Below are 22,271 nucleotides of genomic sequence, written 5' to 3'. Positions count from 1 at the left end.
TGATATGCCGCAAATTAGCGCAGAAGTGAAGCTCCGGCGGGTATTTCGGAGGGAGACCTTTTTTTTTTTTTTTTTTTTTTTTTTTTTAGTCATGGACCTGGTAATGTGGAGTGAAAAACGTGTTTTTGAGCTCTGAGTGGAAGTGATGACCTTTTTTTTTTTTTTTAGTCATCCACCTGGTAATGTGGAGTGAAAAACGTGTTTTTGAGCTCTGAGTGGAAGTGATGACCTTTTTTTTTTTTTTTTTTTTTTTTAGTCAACCGATCATGAAGCGGGTGAAATTTACCTGTTTTTGAGAATTCTTCTCCAGTTATGCTTGACTGAAATTTTTGAAAAAGTGTCCTCTTTTTTCATTTCCGAAATATGGTAAGCCTATTATATATGTCTTCGACTCTTCTATGCAATCGGAGATAGATTGGTATTCTAGAATAGGTCATCGGGCTCTCGTGTGTTTCATTCCATACAAGTTCGTTTGCCTCGGAATTTGGATAATATAAATGGATGTTCCTGAGACCTCGACTCCGGGAGACGTCGAATCGGCATGTAACATTTCGCATGTCAGTTTTGCGAATGAGGCTAACTTGGCTGTGACTGAGTTCGACAATCTTTGTGACAGCGTTGGACAAGGCAAGTTTGTTTATTCTACTTTCAGTTAAGTGAAAGTGAAACACTTTTAACTTCTTGACTTTTCTTCCGCTCGCATCTATGCTTGATATTTCGGTAGTATTATGAATTCCGCGAATAATAATCACTAATTGTCAAATTATATTTTCGTCTGAACAAGATGAACACTCAATGTACAATGCGATCAGACGCAACGCGATGTAATGAACGGATAGCAGGATGCCGAACGACGCGCAGTTGCGGTCTTGTAGACTGACATCCACCTCGGCCGAGAGTGCCCGATGCTGCAGTTCTTATCGATGTTGATCTAATTGTTGGTTTACTAGCAATTTTATCAGTCCAATACGCCACAAAAATGCGATACAAAGAAAAGATAAGTAAGTGTCGAAGGGACTTGGAGTAGGCCTAGTCTTTAAAATCAGACACCCACCTTGGACTTGTAAAGAGGAGGCATGCACATGCACACGGAATGAAAAGTAAAAGACGATAGTATAGAAAAAAGCAAGCGAAGAATACTCGGTGGCATGTGATGGAAGGCGAGATCGATAGGTCAGGTCATGGTCAGGTCATCTTGAGGATGGACTAGTTTTAGTTAGTAGTAATTGCTTGTATTTCGTCGACTTGAATGTGGAAAATCTGGACATGCTCGTCGACTGTCGGACGGCCGGCGGGATACTGTTCCACACGTCAGGTCCTGCATATTTGATAGAGCGATGATCATATGATATTTAGATGACGTAGACGCGCTATTGATTCCAAGGTAAATACACGGGGCAATGACCGCACTGGAACTGATACATAAACTTGGCGATCGCTGGCCTCCGCATTATCTTCTATGATCTTTTTGTCGCCGCGGCCCTTTCTCGTTATTTCCATTCCTTGTGAGTGCTTTCTTTCGTCTGTTTATTGCCTGGGATTTTTTGTTGGCGGGGGAAGAGGAGCCCAGATAAACCTCCCGACCGGGGCCACCCGATTGGTGGGCGCTTATCGTCACCGCTACGCTATCCCCGCCGCTATATTCGGCTTCGGTTAGGTTATTTTTAACTTCAACGCGTTCATCCAGATTACGATGCCGTGGAAGGTGTGAAATGACGTCAAATATTAAAAACCCACACTTTCTGGGGCGCAGTGCGTGTTCTGAATCAACTGGTCTGGAATGCAATGTCGCTGACATGGCTCCTACCACTTTTTACGGTTTCAATTACATTCGATGCAACTCGCCTTATATTGACCTCGCCATTGGTTGCTTCGTAGAATTCGCCCATATTGGAGCGGTACATTCAACAGACCACCTAATAGTGCGGAGCCGATCGACAAATTTTATGGTCCGGCTCCGATCTGGTTGTTCAATTCTCTGGTCCGGCTCCGGCCGTATCAGGTAAAAGTACTGATCCGGCTCCAATCCGGCTCCGGCCAAAAATGTAAAAGTCCGGTCAGAAATCCGGCCCTACACGGTACGGGGGTTCCGTGAATTTATAAATATGCCTCGTTTATTTTCGCACTGGCTTGGCGGTTACTTGCATGTGGTTGATTGGTAGTTATTTAGTTATAAAAGTCATGCTTATCCATAAAGATTCTGGCCATATCTAAAAAGTAGTGATCCGGCTCCGACCGTAACTGAAAAAATACTGATCCGGCTCCGATCCGGTCCGGCCAAAATTTAAAAAATCCGGCCGGATATCCAATCCGGCTCCGGTCCATGCTCCGCACTACCACCTATTAATATTACCCTACGATTTTCAGATTTCTAATATCGGCATGGCTGGTATTAATTCGTTATGCAGAATCCGGTTGCTGGTAGACTAAATAAGAGGTTGGCAAACTCCGATCAACCCCAGATTGCCCACCCCTTGTATAAATGGTTCTTCAGTCATACATTTAATCTATGAGAACGATTTCAAAACACACTTGCATATACAGATTAACAGATAGCAAGACATTAAGGCTTAGGTTGAAACTTACATTTGGCGCACTCATCTGACAATGAATGTATTTTCTGACTTATCTCACGTAGATTCTATAACTCGCGACGGCGACAACTTGCCAAGTCTGACTTTGTTTGCCGGCGAAGTCGTGTCACAGCAAAGATCTCAGAAAGTAGAACTGGAAAAGTATGTAACAACGAAACATTCAAATATTGCAATATAGCCCAATGAAGCTGCTATTGTTCTTAGCCTCCACCAAACGTTGCTGGCAATACGCAGAAGCATAACAGAGAGCAAGAAAAGGTACCATACTCTATCATCGGAAAGGATACTATGGGAGCAAAAGATTTCAATTCTTAAGGCAAGAGTGTGGACCTTATTAGAGTAATTACTACCGCAGCTGCATGAATTACGTGACAATGTGGACGGGCTGAACACTTTTTTACTCCCCGTAGATATAGCAACCCAAAGTGCATAGGGGATTTTAAATTGAGCGAGCGACATATGTCTTCCTTGATCAGATGCATACCGTTTTCTGCAGGCAACGCTACTTGCAAATAAACAATTTATGGTCTATTGCAGATTTGCAGGGGCGGGCAAATTCTCCGGTCGACGTCCCTAATATGGGAAAAATGAAGCACTTGGCGGGCCGTATTCCTGAATCGATACAATAAACGCACATAAGCCTATACAAGAAATAAATCGCATAAACTTTTTGGTTAAAGCTTAGAGACCAAATAGAATAGTCAATGAATTTATTAACGTTATGTATACTTTAATAGCTATTGAAGTCAATGAGACGTCTGTGCTCGATCAAAGTTTTCAACAAGTTCTTTGAACTCTGACTGCACGTCAGACATAATAACATTCGCTGTACGTGAACATCAGAATCAAAGAACCCAATGAAAAGAGAAAACAACTAAAGAACAACCTAGTCACTATAATTTGACCAGGTGAATAAGTAGTGGGGGATTGCAGCAGACGGTATAGCCGCTGGCCACATCATCATTTATGACTGGCAACTGTATGAGTGTCGCCGGCCTGACCCAGATGTATTACCCCTTTTCAACACCCGCATTTCATTCTTCCCGTTTAGTACAGGGGTGGGCAACCTGCGGTCTGGAAGGAAAGTTATGCGGCCGTGACACGTAATTTAATTACCTAATTAGTATGTGTTGGCGGCCGTCGACAGGCAAATTGAAATTAGGAATTGACTCCCGAATATTTGAGATATTCCCACTACTCTTGAAATTTTATTTGCTATGCGCGATTCAATGCATTAGTTGACTTTTCGATTTTAATATAGTCGCGTCCTTTGGAATCTGAACCCCACAGTTCAGATGCGAACAGCAGAGGAAATGATGCGCCCCATATGGAAATACCAACTTGGAATTGTGTGCTTCTCACGGAATAAATTTATTTCTGGTACTTTTGGGCGATCCCAATATATTTCCACTATACCGGCAATCCTGATGGGAGATCAGGAAATAGCAGCATGCAACAAAGTGTCCAATAACAATTGGCCCCCTCAAAGATACATCACCATTTATGACCTGCCTTAAATTTTCGAAAACACTGCCTCCGTCAACTCTACCAGGGAATCTGATCACATATGCTTAGAAAGGATAAATATTAGATAGCAATATGTGAACCTATGAATAATAATGACGAAATTCATTCGTGAATCTGAAAAAGTTTCGCGCATTGCGCGACCATAACAAATCACACCAACACTTCAGAACATGACCTCTCGCGATTTCCGTGCGTATAGCTAGCCGACATTAGTCCGTAGTTCACCGGAAATACACATAGACAGTTTAACATGGGTATTTGGTGTCCAATTATTTCATTGCGGCTATGTTCTGGAATGCGCCCGTATAGGCTACATAAGTAATCAGAATGCAGCCGTAAATAGCAAAAAGGTTGGCAACCCTTGGTTTTTTAATGTGACCTACCGAAATACAAAATACAAGTAAATCAGGAAACAGATGTTATTCTTAAAACTCTCTATCATCAGAAGGACAACTAACTGAAGGACAAACGGACGAAATATTGACGAACGGAAATGAGCACTTCTGAAATAACATATTGCAATTTGATGAATATTTCAATGAAAAAGATAATTTGCTCAGTGTTCCCTATCACAAATGACATATATTGTTTTAGGATGAGGGCATCCAGAGCAAGTCACAAATTGATGTCATGAAATCAGAAATATTACAATTGATAAAGGCAAAGCAAAATCTCGAAGATTTGGTTCGTGACGCGGTTAGTCAGCGAAATAGTATTTCATGTGAGAATAGCGCCGGAGTAGACAGAATGGAGATCATCAGAGAAAAGAGAATGCAAGTAAGCAATAGTACACAAACCGATTAGTATTTTTCATAACCCATCGCTCCATTTATAACCAAATATTGAATTATAGCGGGAATCAATGGAGGAATCGGCAAATATTACTCGTAAAAGGGCGGAATTGCGAGATATAAAAAATAAGATAGCAGATCTGCAATGTATTAATGATTCGGTGTGTACGCCGTGGATACCAACCTAATTTGTAGACTTGAAAACTATTTTCTACTGCCAGTCTCCGACCGCCTTTGTGGATCTACGTAACGATTGCTCGGATATGGAAAATGATAAAAAGAGACTTCTCGAGATCTTGAGTGATAAATTGAGGTTGGTCGATGCCGAACAGAATCTCATTTCCAAGAAGAGGGTCGATGAAGGTATCTTTACCTACCGAATTTCGCTTAGATCTGTGTCGAATATTAGGAACAGCACCAGTGATGCGAAATTACTTGACCAGTCATTGTATAGACACGTTATTTTATATTGTGAAGTGAAAACATCATTGGTTATTGTTGGTAATCAGGCCCGATCAAGTCGAATCGCGACTGTTGTTGATGGTGGTACGTCGTGTGCATTGGCGTACTCAGGACAGGTTGGGGTTCGGAATCTAAACCCCGATTTTCTGAAATGCAAAATAGATCACTAATATTTATATGCGCATTTGTAATCAAGCAATTGAGTATCTCGCTGTTGTGGTTAGACCGAACATTCGATGACGCTTTCCACGGTGAAGCCTCGCATTTCTGAACTGTTATCTGAATGGGAACAGTAGAAGTCACACGTTTCTCAATAAATATTCATTATTTATGCACAATTCATTTTGCTTACCAGTAATCTGGTAAATGTCTAGTTAGCGGTAGATTTTTGCTTTTATGACTCAGCGAAAATTTGGGGTTCCGCGAAGGCTTGCAGATTCGCGTAAGTGCCTCGCGGGCTGTGAGGTTAAGAACCACTGTTCTAATAGTGGCGAGACCCGTTTTATAAATCAAACCGTCAATGTCCCTGAATGCAGATTCATGGACCCAGGAAGAGTCATCTTACTCATGCCGAATCTTAAGCACATCGGTGACTCAACGCAATACAGATATTTCTCATGGGCCACCTCACACCACGTTATGTAATTACCGCATTATGGAGTATAATTTATCCCGTCTTGGGTGTCCTGTCGAATCCCGCAAGGTCGCTCTGATTCACATATTTTAGAATGATTATGATCTCAGGGTCTGGTTGACTTGCTCCCGGTCTCGCAAGTCGCCTCAAATTGCATGTGCAAACAGCATTTGTCCGACACTTACTTGTTTTGATTTCTGATCATATGCAACGAAGTTTGACCTAAAAGCCAATCACGCAATGAATGACCCTCGTACCACATTCGCGTGTCAAAGGGTTAGGCCGACCTTCGACTTTGTTGGGTCAAGATAAAATAACTCGGTCTTGCCAATGCCATATACCGGCAACGACAACAATACCGGGTGCGAATGTTCCTCTTGCCCATATACCGGCAACGACAACAATACCGGGTGCGAATATTCCTCTTGCCCAAATTGATGCGTAATATACTGAAACTAGAATATAGTTTGGTCATTTTCCACTTTGTTATCGAAATTCTTGATTTCGCATTTCCTGGCGTGTAATTTGTATAAAAGAGCATGAATGAAATAATTATGAATAATGAATTGGCGTGGTATTGATCCTTTGCCAGGCATAATCTTGGCGAGAATCTGCTATATTCTTCTGCTGGTTTTCAGAGTCAGCTCGAAAACGTCTCGCTGCTCAAAAACTCAGATTTACGAAACGTATCGAAAAAGAAGTTACAGTATGCGAGGAATTGAGGATAAATTTCGACAGACTCCAAAGACAAATTGGTGACACCGGTTTTCACTAGCTTTCTCTTCATTGCGATGATGATCCGCTTGGTGGATAAGCTGTTATCTTTGACATTATATATTCTGTTTGCTGTTATTGCTGTTATCATATAAGGAGCTTTTTGGTTATTGAATCTTATTTATGATTCATATTTCCTATTTTGCGACACTGAGCGTAGCTCTATTAAAGAATGATGAACACATAAAGGAATCAATTAACTCATTTATGTGGCTCTTACACTGGGATGCGTGGAATGTTCCAAGGACACGCGAAACCCAGAGTATGAGTAATGATTTCAAACAAGCTTTCGTGAACTTGGAATGTTAGTTAGTTAGTTAGTTAGTCAGTCTGCTGATTACCGCGCCACGACGCACCAAGATATGAAGTTTCAGGCAATGTAACATATATTTTCAATTGTCAATGTCACTCCACTATGACGTCACAATTGAATATTCGTGACGTCATGGCTTCAAAAAATAAAAATAAAAAACATGCTTTAAATTAGGATTTTGTTTTAAACATGTTTCTTTTTAATTGATTTTTGTTTTGAATGCAACCCTAGTTGTGCTCATGACGAATAGCCACGTCCCAGAATATAGTAATGCACGGCATATCTCGTATACCCAGATTTAGCGCGTTATATGAGTAATTTGAAGATATTCAGTTTAAATAAGGTAGCGCCAACGAGGAAATAATTCTTAATTTTTTGAACGATTATCGTAAAATTTTGCGAATTCATCCCAAAGTATTAGCATAGCATCTTATAGAATACAACGGAGCCGGACCTACTCTTCAAACAACCAACTCCAGCTCCGGCTCCATCAGAATTTTATTTAGAGCTTCGGCTCCAGATCCGGCTCCGTTGAAAATACACGGCTCTGCGGCAGAGATGAGCATGGATTAGGATTAGGTTTTGAAAAAACAGGATTTGTGAAATTTTGTCGGATTTGGATTGGATTTGGATTAGACATTTTTTTCAGAACGGATTAGGATTTGGATTGGATTTACCTATTTTCTGGGAGATTGAAATGTCGTGTGGCGAATGGCGACAAACTTTATTCAGATCAGTTATTAATGTACTTACAGTTATCTTGAATCAAGTGAATCGTTGGTTGTGAAAGAAAATTTTCGAATCCCTCCATTGCATAAATTAGTATTTTTTCTGAATTTCCAGTTGGAATCGGATTAGGATTGGACATGGACTTGAATATGAAAAAGTTATGGATTAGGATTTGGATTTGAAGGTTCGGATTTGGATTGGATTAGGACATCGAAATTTCAAATCCGCTCATCTCTGCTCTGCGGCTCCGGCTCCTAAGCCCTGCTATAGGGGCCCAAGACCAAAGTTTATGGGTGGTCTGACGAAGTGCTGTTTCGGTACTGGTCTTGCTCCGAGGACACTTCGGTTTTGTTCAAATATTAGGACAAATACACAAGAGGACAAAATATGGTATTATCCCTGTTACAGTGGTTCTCAACCTTTTTGACCTCGCGGCACACTATGAAAATGAAAAATAGTTCGCGGCACACTCCCGGTCAACAAAATGGGAAGCGATCGTCCATTCGTCCAGCGTATTATGCGCATTCGATGTCAAAATGATGCTTCAACAGAAACAATTTTCGCACTTCAGCTGCAGACTCATTAACCCTCTCGCTACCAAAGCTTACAACCACTAGTAACCCTATCGCTTCCTGAATCATTGTTGCTTTCTGGCAGATATATTAACCCTATGTTGCAAGATATCACAATTTGACAATATGTTTTCATTGTCGTGTTAGTTATAATAAAATCCAGCACGAGCATGCATTCAAAATACCGGTCAAATACAAACAGACAGTCACATGCATGCATAAAACGACACATTGATTTCAGTCGAGATACAGAGAGATCTTCTTTCCGGGAAAAGTTTGATACAACTATTCCTGCACTTCAATTGAAATACAGACAAGATCTGGTTTATCAAACAAGTCTGTGCCTTGGCGGGAAGCAGAGATGAACGGATTTGAAATTTCTATGTCCTAATCCAATCCAAATCCGAAACTTCAAATCCAAATCCTAATCCATAACTTTTTTTTATTCAAGTCCATGTCCTATCCTAATCCGATTCCAACTGGAAATTCAGAAAAAATACTAATTTACACAATGGAGGGATTCGAAAATTTTCTTTCACAACCAACGATTCACTTGATTTAAGATAACTTAGTAACCATAAGCAGGGTTGTAATGACTCGAGTCATGACTTGACTCGAGTCCGACTCGAGTCACGTTTTTCAGATGACTCGACTTGACTCGAGTCATTTTCTCAAAATACGGGAATGACTCGACTAGACTCGAGTCAATTTGTGTATTGACACGACTTGGACTCGAGTCATTGCGCATGACTCGAACCAAGTCACATGACTCGAGACTCAGAAGGCCAAGACCGACGTTTCATTGTAATTTCGAGGAATAGTAGAGTAATCACACTATTGGGATTTCGTTTATTGATACTGGTACTTGAAAATGCGTCCAGAAACTGCTAAAAATGACGAATATTAGTATATAATAAATGCGACCCATTCGATATCACCAAACAGAGTCATAAAAAGTGGATTTAACAAGCCTTTAACTGGAAACTGGGCAGTCAACACAATGACTTGGACTCGACTCGAGTCATAATACCATGACTCGGACTCGACCCTCTGCTCGGTGACTTGGTCTCGGACTTGACTCGGTGGTGAATCGAAAATGACTCGACTTGACTCGAGTCAAAACTATACAACTGAGATTGACTTGTGACTCGGTTACAACCCTGACCATAAGTACATTAATAACTGATTTGAATAAAGTTTGTCGCCATTCGCCACACGACATTTCAATCTCCCAGAAAATAGGCAAATCCAATCCAAATCCTAATCCGTTCTGAAAAAAATGTCTAATCCAAATCCGACAAAATTTCACAAATCCTGTTTTTTCAAAACCTAATCCTAATCCATGCTCATCTCTGGCGGGAAGAATAGGATCAAGGCAACGCGAAGCTACCATCAGCACCCAGCTCACCGTGTGGCACGCTAGCTTCATTCAGAACCCAATCGTGAATGATATATCCCAAGTATAGGCTTGGCCTGATCTCTGATATCTGGGTAATTCCACTGGTCTCATATTCGTGCGATGTACTGTCAGCCAGATATCATTAGTACTGATAGCCGGCAGATCATGGACATTGTCGCTGCAGGTTGAACCAATGTTCAGAGCACGATATTTTATGAACTGTTGCCTTCGCCAACGCTGCATTCTTTTCAATTCACCATCACCCACGAATAGTTGGGCATATCGCAATCATTTCATGGCTTCGGTCTGCAGTAGTAAAATAAAGGCTAACTATAGCAACAAAATAACTCGTTAATTAACTGAAAGGAGTATACAATTGAATAGTTTATTCATATTCATATGAAAGGAGTATCAAAAATGTTCATCAGAAATTTTTACAAGATATAGTATTTGGCCGACCAGTTGAAATGCCAACCTTTGTAACGAACATCGACGATTGCAAATTCAGTCACAGATATTGCATACAGAGACAATGAATAGATGGTTTCAGCATATCCCATGTTTCGTTAATATACATAGCCAACATTAATGAATGCACTAACAAATGATGTCAAAGCCATAGCTATGACACGTTAAGATTCAGCGAGGGGTGACGACACACGTCCGCGGTTTAGCATTAAAATATCAACGGACCGGTAGTACGTATTACGTTCAGAGCACTTGACAAGTATCACGCTGTTAACTGTCACCAACCTGACATTTCAGGCCACGGAAAAGTCAAAGTCAGCATTTATATCAAGTCCTATTTCTAGTATTTCACAAGCTTAACGCAAACAAGCAATTACAGTGTAATATGACTGATCTGCTATTCGAAACATATCATTTGACTACCAATACACATCTAATCAGGCATGCAAAAAATTTCAATAATAACCCAAACTATCTCTTGCTCAACTTATCCCAACGAAGAACTTCCTTCATATTCCCTTCCATCGCTATAATCTCGGAAATACAATTCGCCGGTACGGACGATAATTCAAACTTCAAGTGTGCCACGGTAAACAATATCCGATGACTTATGACATCACAATCACTCCACGCTCAAGTGCTAACGAATCTGGCAAAGCTGGGCAGAAGAGACGTCACGGTGCAGGGATATCTAGATATCCCTGGTCACGGTGAAGCCGCGTGATAATCATGCGCAATTTGATTGGTTAATAACGCTGACACCAATCTGCCCGGCCGACAGATGGAAAGGAGAACAATCGATCTTTTGAATTCGAGAGCGATCAGTTTTTGTACATCAAAGGTGCCGCCTCACTGTAGTGTCAGAACGGTTGCGTTCACTTCTCTCCTGCACTTTCTTCGCCTGGTTCGGCATTGAATATACACACTTTTGTTGACTGCGCTAGCACACTGGCTCTCAACTATTTTTGGCTTACGGCACCTGAAAACTAGCAGGATACTTAGCAGCACCTACAGTCGTACGGAGGTGGTCTTTGACGAAGTATTTCTACCTTTTCGGAGCACTCAAGTAGGATATGCTCAGCTTCGAAGAACAAATTACAGTATCCTCTATATCTGCGGACATGTCACAAATAGGTCTGCGAATAATATCTTTTGACACGGGAATTCTTCCGCAGCTTTGTTCCCAACTGTTTTTTTTTTGCAATCCTAGTGCAAGCTTGAAGAATAACGTTCTCCACCAGACTTGGACAACTAGATATTTCTCTAAATTAGAGCGGCATGCCGGTAATCTAATTTTAATCTAATTTGTGAAATGTTTCTATGCTCTAATTCTAATTTTAATCTAATTTGCATTATGTTGACATGTTCTAATTTTAATTCTAATCTAATTCATTGTTTTCCTGAAATTCCTCTTTGTCCGAGACATTTTGCAGCGGATTAACAAGAATATTTATCTCTCGCAGGGAAATCCAGATCCAAGCCGCCATCGCCTTACTCAAACCGTACTAGTCTTAGTAGTTATTGTGACGAATAATAGCATGCTAGCATAGTATCTTGTTGTCTGCGAGCAACAATTCTAGTTTTTAAAACTTTACGTTAGTGCAACGCCGTGCTGACTAACGTGAGCGATGCTCATGGTTACCACAAAAGAAGCAATATTTTATAAAAGTTGTACTACAGATACAACAAGAAATGTCATGATCATAAACGTCATTTTATTTTGAACTATGAGTTGCGCACGATACCGACAACCACTGTTCCCTCTAATTTTTCACGAGTCTGCGCAAACACGTTAACTCACTGCGCAGGCCCTTGGACAATAGTGCACAACCAGCCCCCCACATAAGGTGATAAATCGAACTTCTGGGGGGCTTAGCCCCCCAGACCCCCCTATCGGGCTCTGCGCTTTTTGCAAATATTATCATCTACATCGGGGGCCGTTTGGGTGGTTGTGTCGCCTGAACGCGCGAAGCGCGAAAATTTTATATGATTCATGATTGAATCGGTCAATATGATCGGGAATTGCATATATCTATTGCTATCCATTTTTATCATCTCTCTGCTCACATAATCAGATTTACCGGTAAAGCTGATCGAGTGAGGTGTGTTAGAAAAGGTAGGTCCTCTAAATCAGGGGTTCTCAACCCGCGGCCCACAGACGATTATTTTGCGGCCCGCGACATCTTTCATTATAACGCAAGTACTACTGACACAGTATTGTTACAAATTAATTTAGGTTCTTAGCACTTTTATCGTACCGTCTCTGTTTCTTTTGATTACTCATTCTTGAATGCAGTGGTTCTCAAACTGGGGCGCGCGCCCCCTTGGGGCTTGAAAGCATCTGAAGGGGGCGCGAAAATGAGGTCGACTGAAAAAATGTTCGCGCTGCGCGCAATTTATCTCCAATTCATAGTTATTTCACTGTGTATAGTCTGGTTTCATATTTGAGAATTCTCCCATCAACAGCCATAACCTTCCATGCCATCAAACTAGCCGTTTGTATTCCTAGCATTCTGGTTGCATTTTGTTATATGACGTTAGGGGGTTCGAATTTTTTCCCTATCAAAAAGGTGGGCGTGTCTAAAAGAAATTGAGAACCACTGCTTTAATGGGGCGTTTCTTGAGATATGCTCGACTTCAGATTGTTATTGTTTTGAATCGGCATTAGGCTGGAATCGGATTCAAGAGAATCCCGCTATGTAGTAGGCCTACACTTTTAAAGAGTGTTTGACGCAATGCGAACGGTTGTTGAGATTGCCGACTACGTTACAGCGCATCGTTCAAAATGGCTTAGAATATGGCTAAACTCAAATCTGCTATAGAAGGTGTGATTTCAATAAAACCTAAACATTATGTGCGAATATTTGCTGTTTCCGGAACTTAGCGGCAAGGGCAACATCACCTGACAAATTTGTAAGATACAGTCGTCCGATTCAATCGTGACCAGACGAGTAACATTAATGCCAGTCGATCTTTTATCGCATGTTCTGAAACACGTTGCCACGTATACTACTTTAACCCAGCCTCGGACGAATCCACCGACTTGGCATAATATATGCAGAGGAAATGCTGGCTGGGCAAACGTGGGGAGGGGACCAGCGAAAAATATCAACTTGGCAAAGCCGGCTTCTGCTCCAGGCATGGAAGGAAATGATAAGGGGTGATTGGTTTGCTCAGAAATGGCCCGGAACGCCACTTCTCATATCACTCATAGCGCAATGTGATAATGGCCTGTGTAACGCAAAAGTTACCGTAATTTATACTTGCTCGCTCACGCATTGAAACAGAGAGTTCGGTTCTCTGGTGGTAGGGTTTGAAGTTGCATATACCGACTTGGCAACGAATGCAATGAACCCTCCATGAAAAGATTTACTTGCGCCGCTAGAAGATTGGCCTATACATTATGTATTCTCACAACAAGCAGCAGCTGCAAACTTACGAACGCTGTCCATTATTACTTTACAATGCATAAAAATGTACTAAATAACCGTATGCGGCTGGTAAATAGGCTACAGTAGCCTAAATTTAATATTAGCCCACAAATACATGGTAATATTGTTCTGCGGCCCGCAGCGTCTTTTGCTGTTAAAATGCGGCCCGTTATACAAGGGAAGTTGAGAACCCCTGCTCTAAATATTAATTAAACATCTTCGGGCGCACCCGTTGGTATAATGACTTCGTTACATGATGCTATTTCGTGACCTCCTATCGGCTATGTCAAAAGACATTGAAATCGCTCAAACGTACTAAAGCAGTGTTTCCCAACCTTTTTCGTCTCGTGCCCCTCTTGGCCGATATTTGAGCTAAAATTCCCCCCTATGAAAAAGTTGCCTGTGACTAAAAATGTGCTTTTTAATGCGCAACCATTTGTTGACTGAGCAATTAATGGCCAACATATTCAGATATGGCCGAACTATGGCGAATGCGGACCGCACTAAACTTTGGTAAAGTACAGTCAAGTTTGACCTGTTTTTGACCGGTCGGGTAGCCGCTCACGAAAAATACATCACCAAGTCCGCTTGCTATGGACTTGAGTTGAATCGATGAATTTGGTACGGTATGTTTTTCACGTTAGCTCATATGTTGGCTTAAAAAGTTAAACAATTTCACTAGCGGCTTTGTGCTGAACTCGGCTTGATGTTTTCCTGCTTAGTAGCAATTTGGTCGAGAGGCTGTCGCAGACCCAACGCAATCGTCTCGTGAGCCTCACTTTATCAGGGGGTGTAATATCTACGGAAGGCATTTAAACATACACCTAGCTTGAAATCCGCCACAGAAACATACAACTGTAAAGAACTAATTTCTACTTAACAGTTCTATACCATAAAAATCTAAAAACCTTGTGAACCCAGTGTATCTTCCGATACAATGCAAAGCCAGATTTTCCCGAAAAAAATTTAGCCAGATTCCTCCCTGACAATTTCAAAATCATATGCCCATTTTTCTTAATCACGCGTATTTTTTGTTGTGGAAAGGGTACCCAATAATCAAGATATTTGACAAAATTAATTCGCGCGCGGCGCGAAAAGTATTTTGAAAATTTCCCAAAAAATACACCATGATTTATGTTAATTCACGAAATAATTTTGGGCTCCCTTCGATCTCGGCCCTCTAATTGAGGGTTTGGGGTGCGACAGTTACGGTCCTGAGGAAATCTTACGCAATGTTCATGACACGCGGAGAAGACTATGCGCTAGTTTCTCGCAGATTAACTTCGAGCTAGCCCATAGTTATTTATAACTTTGTTAAACCATGTTATTTCGCCATTCCAAGAAAATAATGCGCTATTGAAATTATATCAGTATCGCTCACGCGTACGAGACCATACTAAAAGAAAAGATTTTTCGTTAGGCGCTCGTGATTGCAAAGTCTCATTTCTTCACGGAGCGCAATATTTACCTTTGCGGGCCGCACTTGTACCTCGGTGTAAGACTTCAGCGATAACACTATTTGCCCCTGGCAATGTTCCCTCTAATTTTTCACGAGTTTGCGCGCCTGCGTGGTCCATTGGACAACAGTGCGCAACGACTTATAAAAAAACATCACTTCGGATTTTTTGTGCGCAACTTAGATTTTCTGTGCGCAGAGACCGCTTCAGCACTGCGCATTTGCGCACGTGCGCAGCTTAGAGGGAACATTGCCGACAACGCTTTCCAGCGACTAATGACTCGACATTGTGGCTAGCCAGATATGTTACTACATAGCTAAAAGACTATCTAATCCTAAAGATTGATCTTGTAGGGACCGTCCTGTGACGTTTTCTATGCATCTCGGTCTTGGCAATGTCTGGACCATTGCACGTCAAGGCAAAATGGTTATTGGTTATCGATATCAGCTGATTCTCCATCAATGGAATGCTGTTGCCATCGCCGAAGCCGTCTCAGCTAGTGAGGAATAGTGTTGCTGGGCACCGGCGAATAGCTTAATTTGAAACAACAACAATAATTGGAAACTGAAATCAATTTTAGCATTTCAAAATGCTTTATTTCGCGTTCTTCCAAAATCACAAATCAGATCGCCGGCCGCGATTGGGGCGACCCCTGGCATAGTACAAAATGAGCCAAGCTTGGTGCACATAAACGTACACACTATAACCATTCTCACCGTTATGGGAGTACACTGTGAAATGATATGAGCTGATTTTTCTCTCTATTTATTTCCCATTTTCAATTTCATTCAATTTCCAAGTTTTTGCGAATTCAGAAATTCTAATTCTAATCTAATTTGAAAAAAAAAACTGTGTAGCTCTATTTCTAATTCTAATCTAATTAGGAAAAACTTGTGTAGCTCTACTTCTAGTTCTAATCTAATTTAGAAAAAACTGCGTTACTCTAATTCTAATTCTAATCTAATTCGGAAAAGCCGAAAATTTTCTATTTGTCAAGTGTGTTCTCCGCTTCCGTGTGAGGTTAAGAATTTTTAGTGATTACCTCTTCTACCAATAACTAGACCGATGCGATCTTGTAGAAACTTCGGTCTGCGCTTCTGCTATTTCATAAGATTTGTTCGACAATAAACTCTGCCCAGTACCGCATTGTCGCTGTAATTAACTATCGCATCGAAGAGTCGAAGCACAATCGCCACAGATGAATACAGAGGATACAAGGAAACCAAACGCATTTCCACGCGAATCGTGCATAGCACGCTTGAGGATACCTCAATAGTTTACTGGCACGGACAGTCACCCGCAGTTCAATTATAGTTCCAACAAACCGGAATACTCAAAGGCTGGGAAATTTGTTAACTGATATAATTTGACCAACTTTACATCTCACTTATCAAATTCGTTGCCTGTAACATAACGTTGGGCTCCGGGCCTACATTTAACGGGAGTGCCGGAACGCTGCTTAGCAATCGCAATGCGGATGGCCATAATCAGTCGAATTTTTAAACGTTATTCTCGCTGGCGAGTAGGAAGACAATGAGGATTTGAAAACTGCATTGTCATACATGTGACGCCATGTCTGCTCTCTGCGTTCAATTATTGGGCTCGAAAGTCACGTGACTTTTCAGCATAGCAACCACCGTCTGGGGCCAAGCGCGTTTCTGGTATCATCTTCTCTGCGACAGTAATACATTTGTATGTCGCACTTTCTGCTACTGCGCTGGTCTTTGCTGTCACATTATGTGTTTGTGTTACAGGATTGATTTTTTTCGTGCAGATAGATGACAATGTATAGTATTCAATTAACATGATGGAGTATAGAGCAGTTTAAGATAGCCTATGTCAAACAAGTAATTCCAAGGTTTAGTACCTTCATCTGGACCTACTAACTATTCACCGTATGGCTGCAGCATTATTATGCTTCAAGTGTATACTTATCGACACGGAGACAGTGATCAGTCAACATCGGAGATTAGTAATATTGTAACATTACCATACCGTGTTAAATTTGATTTCAGATGGATTTGGTTAAGCTACTTTTACGATTTGCGAGTTCTTCAAAAATAATCCGAATCTGGTCAGAAGAAGTCAAAATGATTTAGACAACGACCATCCAATATCAACAATGTATGGTGATGATGGCAGAGAATTGGGAAATATTCAGTTCAGCCATGAGTAGAATGAAAGTTTATGACGTAGAGGTTGGTAACTGCAAAATTACCTGAAAGATTGGGGAAGCGTTGTAATTGAGTTCGAATCCCACTTGACGCAAGTGGGTCGGAGGCTTATCTTGACTCCCCACTGCTTACCTAACTACATGAGCAGCGTCATGTAATCAAGCCCAGATGGCTAACTAAAGCCGATGAGGCTCGAAAATCGGCATCACTGACGAGGACGTATGGAAGCAAGCAAGAGAAGAAAGATGGTGAACGAATGGGTGACAGGAACTTAGAAAAAGCTTATCGAAAAGCAAAGAGACCTTTGAACTTTAAAGCATTTATGTTGTGGTGCAAACATACGATCATCATCATCATCATTGGTTTATTAGCAATTTTATCGGTTCAATACACCACAAAATGCGATACAATGAAAAGACAGGGAGATGTTGAAGCGACTTGTGCCCGTATTTCGAAACCAATGTAAAACTCGTATTAACGATAATTCGCCGAATTATACTCGGTTTCGCATCACAACAACTATTTCGTAAGACGGGAATTATTTATGGTCACGCATCGACGACTCTTGTGATGCCGAGCATAATTCGAGAATGAAACCAGTGGATCCATGATGGTATCATGGAAGAAATTTCTTCGCTCGGTAAGACTTGTTTACGTGTTAAATGTAAGTCGCCAAAAACGGGGAATAATCTCTCATTTGTTGGGATCGTGGTAGCTGTACTGCGCGACTGCTGATGAAAAGATGGACTTTTTAGAGTTCATGAGGTGGACTGGGGAAAAGTATTATCGTGATTTAGTTCATGAAAGAGTACCGAGACGTCGACTGGCAGATTTGCAAAACCCTATGGAAAATACCTCTGACGACCAATTTAGAGCACGCTATCGCTTCACAAAACAAGGCCTTCATGACTTCATTGCGATCGTTCAGAATGACTTCAGACATTCTAGTAAAGGCGTTGCTCTACCAGTACTGCATAAAATGTTGATATTCTTACGCTTCACGAGCAGCGTTCTTTTCAATTGATTTCTGGTGATTTGGAAGGCAATTCGCAGCCGGCAGTATCAAATGTAATCAAGGAGGTAAGGAAGTGATGGTGTTCGATTGCTTGCCCTTTTGCAAATTCAGTTATTTTCATTTACAGGTTTCAAAAGTCATAGTTGCTAATCTCTGGACTTTCGTACGATGGCCTCATTCCAACCTACGGAGTGTGAAAGAGGAATTTTTTGCAATCGCATCATTTCCAGATTTGATAGGTGCAATTGATTGCACTCATGTTCGTATTCAGAGTCCAGGTGGTGAGAATGCAGAACGGTTCAGAAACCGAAACTCTCCATAAACTGCCAGGTGAATATCATAACTGATTTATAAGCTATAGCGATATAGGCAACACCTGCATCAAGCCTCCATAACAATACCTATCAATAAATATATCAAGTATTCTCATGTTGCAATATATGACAATATAGATATGTTACTTCGTACAATTTGGTGCAGGTGCGGAGGATTTCTTGAAACTATTATTCAATGAACTGATTTCTAGTAATAAATACCTTGTCCACTATGCCATTATGAAGTGCAAGTTTTGCATGCAATAGTAATTCACAATACCAATACATGCATTCATGTTTCAGGCTGTATGTGATGCTCGACTTATATTCACGAACATTTATGCTAAATGGTACGGCTCTGCACATGATTCAAGGATATTCCATAATTCTGCATTGTATGGATATCTGGAAAATCAGTCGACCTCAAATGGATTGCTGCTGGGGGACCAAGGATACCTGTTGACTAGTTATCTGATGGCACCATTACGTAATCCCTTGCGTCAGACTGAACTGTCATATAACAAAAGTCTCAAAAAGACCAGATTGACAATTGAACGTGCATTTGGTGTTTTGAAGAGAGTATTTTCCTGCCTAAGAACAGGCCTGTGATTGAAAGTCAGCACAACTCTACATGTAATTCCAGCTTTTGTCTGCACGTACAACTTCCTCAGGCAACGTGTCATGATTGAGGCATCATTTGATGAATTAAAGGATGATGAGGTGGACGATAGTGATTTTTTGCCACAAGGCCAACGTACAGATTACGCACAAGCTTCTGCGATCCGTCAGCAACTGATAAGATTGCACTTTACATCTGTGCAGAACTAAATGTGACCTGATGCTGTTGCAATTCATACTATTTTCAATACAATTCTTTTCCTTGGACAAATATTGATGTGAAATCAATGGTCGCCTGAGAATGGTAATATCAAGACATTCATGCTAGAGATAGATAAAAAAATGTCCTTCGAAAAGTGTTCAGGTTCTTTCATAAAGTGGATTTAGCAGAGAGATTGCATACTTACAGCAGCAAAATGGTGGTTGCTACTTCGCAAATTGCATTGTGGCTTTGCGACCAATGCAAAATGACTTGTGATACTACAAATGGGTAAAATCTCGAAAAGATAAATTCAGTCATCTTGATACAGGCACTAGTTCATGGAGAACTTATAGCAATGTTAGTCAGAAAATTGATGCAAACTCATGACAAAACTACTTTCAGAATGGCAGGGTTGTAACCAAGTCACAAGTCAATCTCAATTTTATAGTTTTGACTCGAGTCAAGTCGAGTCATTTTCAATTCACCACCGAGTCCAGGTCATTGAGCAGAGGGTCGAGTTCGAGTCACGGTCATAAGACTCGAGTCCAAGTCATTGTGTTGACTGCTCAGTTTCCAGTTAAAGTCTTGTTAAACCCACTTTTTATGACTGTTTGGTGATATCGAATGGCTCGAATTCATATTATACTAATTCCCTCATTTTTAGTAGTTTCTGGTCGCATCTTCAAGTACCAGTACCAATAGACGAAATCCTAATAGGGTGTACTCTACTATTCTTCGAAACTACAATGATATGTCGGTCTTGGCCGCCTGAGTCTCGAGTCATGCGCAATGGCACTTATAGTAAAGAGAATCGCGTCGTGATCCGAAAAACAGAGATATATACAATATACATCTTGAAGCAGGCATTTATTCAGTGTCATGGGGCAAGCGCCAGTCATAGGCAACATGAAGAATTGAACAATTTGAACATACAACAGCAAGCACAACATCAACACAATATACACAAACACATATAGCGCAAGCACAGCATGAATTGGAATTGAGGCAGTTAGCGGTAACACATGAAGCGGGTACAAAAATACATGAGGCAATTGGTAGGCAAAAGTTTGAAGAATACAAACATATGTACAAAAGGATACCGTGATAATCAGGCATCATTACAGATATGTATCTAGCTCATGTGGAGCAGTAACATGGTTTGTGACAATCCTCTCTTTTCTCTGTAGTACATAACCAATTTTTGTTGTTGAATCTATATCCATTACGCATGATAACGAATCAGATATTAGATTGGAAAAGAACATCGGTGGGAAAAACAAAATGTGAAGAACTGGTATATGAGAACTAGCACATGCTCAAACCCATCAAGAACTAGCACACTATCAATTTCATCAACGTCTATTTTTTGTTGCAACACTGCTCCAGTTGAATATCTACCAAACGCAGCTGTTTGTTGAGCAGCTCTATCTGTTTCTGCAGTTTGGTGGTTTGCAATTTGTAAAGCTCATTTCTTGATTCCGACTCTTCATCGATATGGAGTTTTCTCTTCGCAGAACGAACATGTGGGCCTACTCTTGACTTCGAAGCTAGTAGTGGTTTATGGCCGTGTGCAGAATCTCTTGGTACAGATACAGTTGCAGTATCATCTAAAAACATAATTATATTTTAAAATTATGTATTAGTATGGAAAAAATATCTCTTGTAGTTTTCAGCTAGGGACATATCCATACAAATAGCAATACAACACATAGCTAAATAGGCTAGTTACAAGAATAGGCTACTATACCTGGTGTCTTGTGAGAAGCTTGTTTCTCCGGCCCACCTCCAGTCTAGAAATTTTCTTTATTGATATCCGTCATTTGTTTGGCCGCCTTTGCCTTAAGGTTTTTGTATAGAGCTCGGAGCTTCGTCCAATCACTGACATTTCTTGTATTTCTATCAATATTGACGTCCATTTGAATTTGTTTCCAAGCTGACTCCTTGACATTGCATATGGATCGAGCGGTCGATTTATCCAACAAAATCGGTGTCCTGGCCACCAAATTGACCAATAATTCCTTTTCATATTCTGAATAGTTCGCTCTCTTTTCTCCCCTCTTCTCAGAATCCATATTCGATAAGATTGCGTGTATGACTCTGACTGGAATAATCGGAAAATGACATTCTTCTCTTCTGTTTTATAGGTGAGCCAGGTGTGACCGACCATTGTTGTCCAGAACTAGAAAAATGAGCCGCTCGAGTAACCATAAGCTAGGGTGCCGAACCGGTACCGCAGGTATTACTCACCTTTCTGACGCGATTCCCCGGTTGTAAAGCTGAAACGAGTATTTGATAGGCGCCGACTAAGATTATTTTTGTAATGCCAAACTCCGTCAGTCCTAAATCGCGTTTTAATACGAGTACTACGTAATTCTCGTGCTATCAAATTTTTCATAATACGGGCATTGGAGTAGTCTATGGAATCAGACACCCATTTTGGCCTAGGCGATGTAAAGAGGAGGCATGCACACTGAATGAAAGTAAAGAAGATAGTATTTCCACCTTTTCAGAGTACTATGTAATATTGCATACTTGCCGGAGTGTTATATTTTTGAAAGTAGTTTTAGGACATGTTTGCGGCACTTTTGTGATGTGTGTATTGATAGATATCAAGTGTCCCTATTCTACCAAATCAAGATCATTAATAGTCTTGAGCGTTTAGAAGAAAGTCTTCATTTTGAAATGAGTTGGTGATACTATAGTACTTGCCCAGCATCACAAGTACTTTGACAAGTGCAGGGCAGCTTGTGCATTGCATACTCAAAACTTATGCCATTTATTCGTTTTGGACCCGACG

At 40.8% G+C, this 22,271-nt stretch overlaps 1 protein-coding gene and 2 long non-coding RNA genes across 5 annotated transcripts; 2 read left to right on the top strand and 1 right to left on the bottom strand.

Moving 5' to 3' along the window:
* Positions 1–379: 379 nt before the first annotated feature.
* On the top strand, positions 380–6,970 carry LOC145457769 (uncharacterized). 3 transcript variants are annotated; one of them, XM_080336048.1, is made up of 7 exons: positions 380–627; positions 2,639–2,735; positions 2,799–2,910; positions 4,716–4,898; positions 4,975–5,073; positions 5,134–5,275; positions 6,647–6,970. In XM_080336048.1, the coding sequence occupies exons 1-7, from the start codon at positions 498–500 to the stop codon at positions 6,781–6,783; spliced, it is 900 nt and encodes a 299-aa protein (XP_080192174.1). In that variant the 5' UTR covers positions 380–497; the 3' UTR covers positions 6,784–6,970. The 3 variants fall into 3 exon arrangements, with proteins under 3 accessions (XP_080192174.1, XP_080192175.1, XP_080192176.1); XM_080336050.1 differs by lacking the exon at positions 380–627 and adding an exon at positions 676–1,001; XM_080336049.1 differs by lacking the exon at positions 4,975–5,073.
* A 10,789-nt stretch (positions 6,971–17,759) lies between these two features.
* Positions 17,760–19,543, top strand: LOC145457365 (uncharacterized). The gene is made up of 3 exons (XR_013920857.1): positions 17,760–18,405; positions 18,468–18,670; positions 18,958–19,543. It is a non-coding gene; the product is annotated as an uncharacterized LOC145457365 (long non-coding RNA).
* A 780-nt stretch (positions 19,544–20,323) lies between these two features.
* LOC145457366 (uncharacterized) lies at positions 20,324–21,606 on the bottom strand. Its single transcript, XR_013920858.1, has 2 exons — positions 21,222–21,606; positions 20,324–21,081 (listed from the first exon to the last, which is right to left on the bottom strand). It is a non-coding gene; the product is annotated as an uncharacterized LOC145457366 (long non-coding RNA).
* Between the last annotated feature and the right edge of the window lie 665 nt (positions 21,607–22,271).

Source organism: Botryllus schlosseri, chromosome 15 (genome assembly GCF_051294905.1).
Source record: "Botryllus schlosseri isolate E-star chromosome 15, Bs_hap1, whole genome shotgun sequence".
In the NCBI taxonomy this organism is placed as follows: domain Eukaryota; kingdom Metazoa; phylum Chordata; class Ascidiacea; order Stolidobranchia; family Styelidae; genus Botryllus; species Botryllus schlosseri.
Note: the sequence above shows the minus strand (reverse complement) of the source record. Positions and strands in the feature narration are given on the sequence as shown.